Genomic DNA, 2,966 nt, shown 5'->3' with positions numbered 1-2,966 from the left:
CTCACACCCTTCAAGCTTCAACAAAACCAGATCAAGCTTCTTCACTAATATCATATCACTCTCTTTAAGCTTACTTCTTTTTTTCTTAAGTTCTCTCATTTCGATCTTGTAACACACACACAAAAAAAAAACAAAAAAACCTAAAACGATGCCTGAGGCACCAAAGATCGTATCTTCTTTTGAGGTTTCTGATCAGAGCCTAGCGGAGAAGAACAAAAACAAGCTCCAATTCATCGAGGACGTGACCACTAACGCAGATGATGTCCAGAGACGAGTTCTTGAAGAGATCCTTTCACGTAATGCTGACGTGGAGTACCTCAAACGACACGGGCTCGGAGGACGTACCGACCGTGAGACATTCAAACACGTCATGCCTGTCGTTACTTACGAAGACATTCAACCTGAGATCAACAGAATCGCTAATGGTGACAAATCCCAAATCCTCTGTTCTAACCCCATCTCTGAGTTCCTCACAAGGTTTGACCATTTCATCTCTTTGTTCCTCTCTTACATTTTCTTGCATAACTTCTTTTTTTATAAAGATCCTCTGTTCATGCTTCTCTCTGTTTTGTGTTCTGTTTCATCACTTAGGCTAAGTTTTAAGATTCGAATCTCTAATGGGGTACTCAAAAAAAGTCTTTAACTTTTCTAATCCGTTTACTGTTCAAAACCTTTATCCAAAAAGAAAAAAAAGAACCACAACTTTTTCTGATGGGTCTACTTTTGTCGAAATCATTGGAAAAAAAAATATGCCTAACATGGTGTGGTTTATGTTGATTTGTGTGTAAACAGTTCTGGGACTTCTGGTGGAGAGAGGAAGCTGATGCCAACAATAGAAGAGGAACTAGACAGAAGATCACTACTCTACAGTCTTTTGATGCCTGTGATGAACCAGTTTGTTCCTGGTCTTGACAAAGGCAAAGGAATGTATTTTCTCTTCATCAAATCCGAGTCCAAGACACCTGGTGGTCTCCCTGCTCGTCCTGTTTTAACCAGTTACTACAAATCCTCTCACTTCAAGAAAAGACCTTTTGATCCTTACACCAACTACACAAGTCCCAACCAAACCATCCTTTGTCCTGACTCTTACCAGAGCATGTACTCTCAAATGCTTTGTGGTTTATGCCAACACAAAGAGGTTCTTCGTGTTGGAGCTGTTTTTGCCTCTGGTTTCATCAGAGCCATCAAGTTTCTTGAGAAACATTGGCCTGAGCTTGCCCGTGACATTAGAACCGGTACTCTCAGCTCCGAGATAACTGATCTTTCCGTTCGTGAGGCCGTTGGGGAGATTCTTAAACCGGATCCTAAGCTTGCTGATTTTGTGGAGTCGGAATGCAGGAAGACCTCTTGGCAAGGGATCATCACTAGGATTTGGCCAAACACCAAGTATGTGGATGTGATTGTGACTGGAACAATGTCACAGTATATTCCAACTCTGGATTATTACAGCAATGGTTTGCCTCTAGTATGCACAATGTATGCTTCTTCCGAGTGTTATTTTGGTGTGAATCTCAGGCCGCTCTGCAAACCAAGCGAAGTCTCTTACACTCTCATACCGAACATGGCCTATTTCGAGTTCTTGCCTGTTCATCGGAACAGTGGAGTCACTAGCTCAATCAGTCTTCCAAAAGCACTCACTGAGAAAGAACAGCAAGAGCTTGTTGATCTTGTTGATGTCAAGCTTGGTCAGGAGTACGAGCTTGTAGTCACCACCTATGCTGGTAAGCATACCAACCACCTTTCATTGATTTGATCTAAATCTGATCATATTTGAATGATTTGATTAAGATGGAATCTTTAGTCTTCATCTACTTATATAAGATTAAATTATTGTTGAAATTTTTCTTGTTTTGTGATCTTTATAGGACTTTACAGATACAGAGTAGGTGATGTCATAAGCGTGACTGGTTTCAAGAACAATGCGCCTCAGTTCAGCTTCATATGCCGCAAGAACGTGGCCCTAAGCATTGACGCAGACAAAACTGATGAGGTTGAGCTTCAAAATGCAGTTAAAAACGCGGTAACACACCTTGTTCCGTTTGAAGCTTCCCTCTCCGAGTACACTAGCTATGCGGACACATCATCTATCCCGGGCCACTACGTCTTATTCTGGGAGCTCTGCTTGAATGGTAACACGCCAATTCCTCCTTCGGTCTTCGAGGATTGCTGCTTAACCATAGAGGAATCACTTAACAGTGTGTATAGACAAGGAAGGGTCAGTGATAAGTCCATTGGACCACTGGAGATCAAGATTGTCGAGTCAGGGACTTTCGATAAGCTCATGGATTACGCAATAAGCTTAGGGGCATCGATCAATCAGTACAAGACACCAAGGTGTGTGAAGTTTGCTCCGATCATTGAGCTGTTGAACTCTAGGGTTGTTGATAGTTATTTCAGCCCCAAGTGTCCTAAATGGGTCCCTGGTCACAAGCAATGGGGGAGTAACTAAAGAAGAATCTTTGAGGAAGAAGAGTCTCTATGAGTTCTTGTCCCATTTGAACTGTTTTTGTGATCAAATGAATATCGATGAAAAGTGATTAATTATCCTGTCTTGTGTGTCTAATTTTAATAATTCTGCTCTACTGTTTTCTTTCTAAAATATGTTTAGCTCCTAGTCATATGTACATAGCCGGTGTATGTTATCTCTTGTTGACTCTTCAAGTTCTCCAGACTTTTAGGAGTTTTAATCAAGTTTTACTGTTCTTGCAATTAGCCAGGGTTAAAAGTAAAAAGGAGTAAAATATTATCATTATTATAACATAATACATTACATTACGCATACAATGAGAACTTTACTTGTTTTGGTATTTGCTTCAAAAGGCAAAATCATCATAAAGCCATAATTCTCTCTGATTGTTATGCGTTTTTAGTAAATTACACTACTATAGTTTTTCTATAGACCATCGAGAAATGAACAAGAATCATCAAAAAGGTTCAAGGATCGAAAAAGAGATTATTTTTAGGCT

At 40.2% G+C, this 2,966-nt stretch overlaps 1 protein-coding gene across 1 annotated transcript; it reads left to right on the top strand.

Annotated features, from left to right (window-relative positions):
* On the top strand, positions 1-2,709 carry LOC104730728 (indole-3-acetic acid-amido synthetase GH3.6). Its single transcript, XM_087488267.1, has 3 exons — positions 1-477; positions 793-1,721; positions 1,866-2,709. Exons 1-3 carry the CDS (start codon positions 149-151, stop codon positions 2,447-2,449), a joined length of 1,842 nt encoding a protein of 613 aa, XP_087344393.1. The 5' UTR covers positions 1-148; the 3' UTR covers positions 2,450-2,709.
* The last annotated feature ends 257 nt before the right edge of the window (positions 2,710-2,966 follow it).

The sequence above is a fragment of the Camelina sativa genome, chromosome 2, assembly GCF_030686135.1.
Source record: "Camelina sativa cultivar CO46 ecotype springtype chromosome 2, ASM3068613v1".
In the NCBI taxonomy this organism is placed as follows: domain Eukaryota; kingdom Viridiplantae; phylum Streptophyta; class Magnoliopsida; order Brassicales; family Brassicaceae; genus Camelina; species Camelina sativa.
Note: the sequence above shows the minus strand (reverse complement) of the source record. Positions and strands in the feature narration are given on the sequence as shown.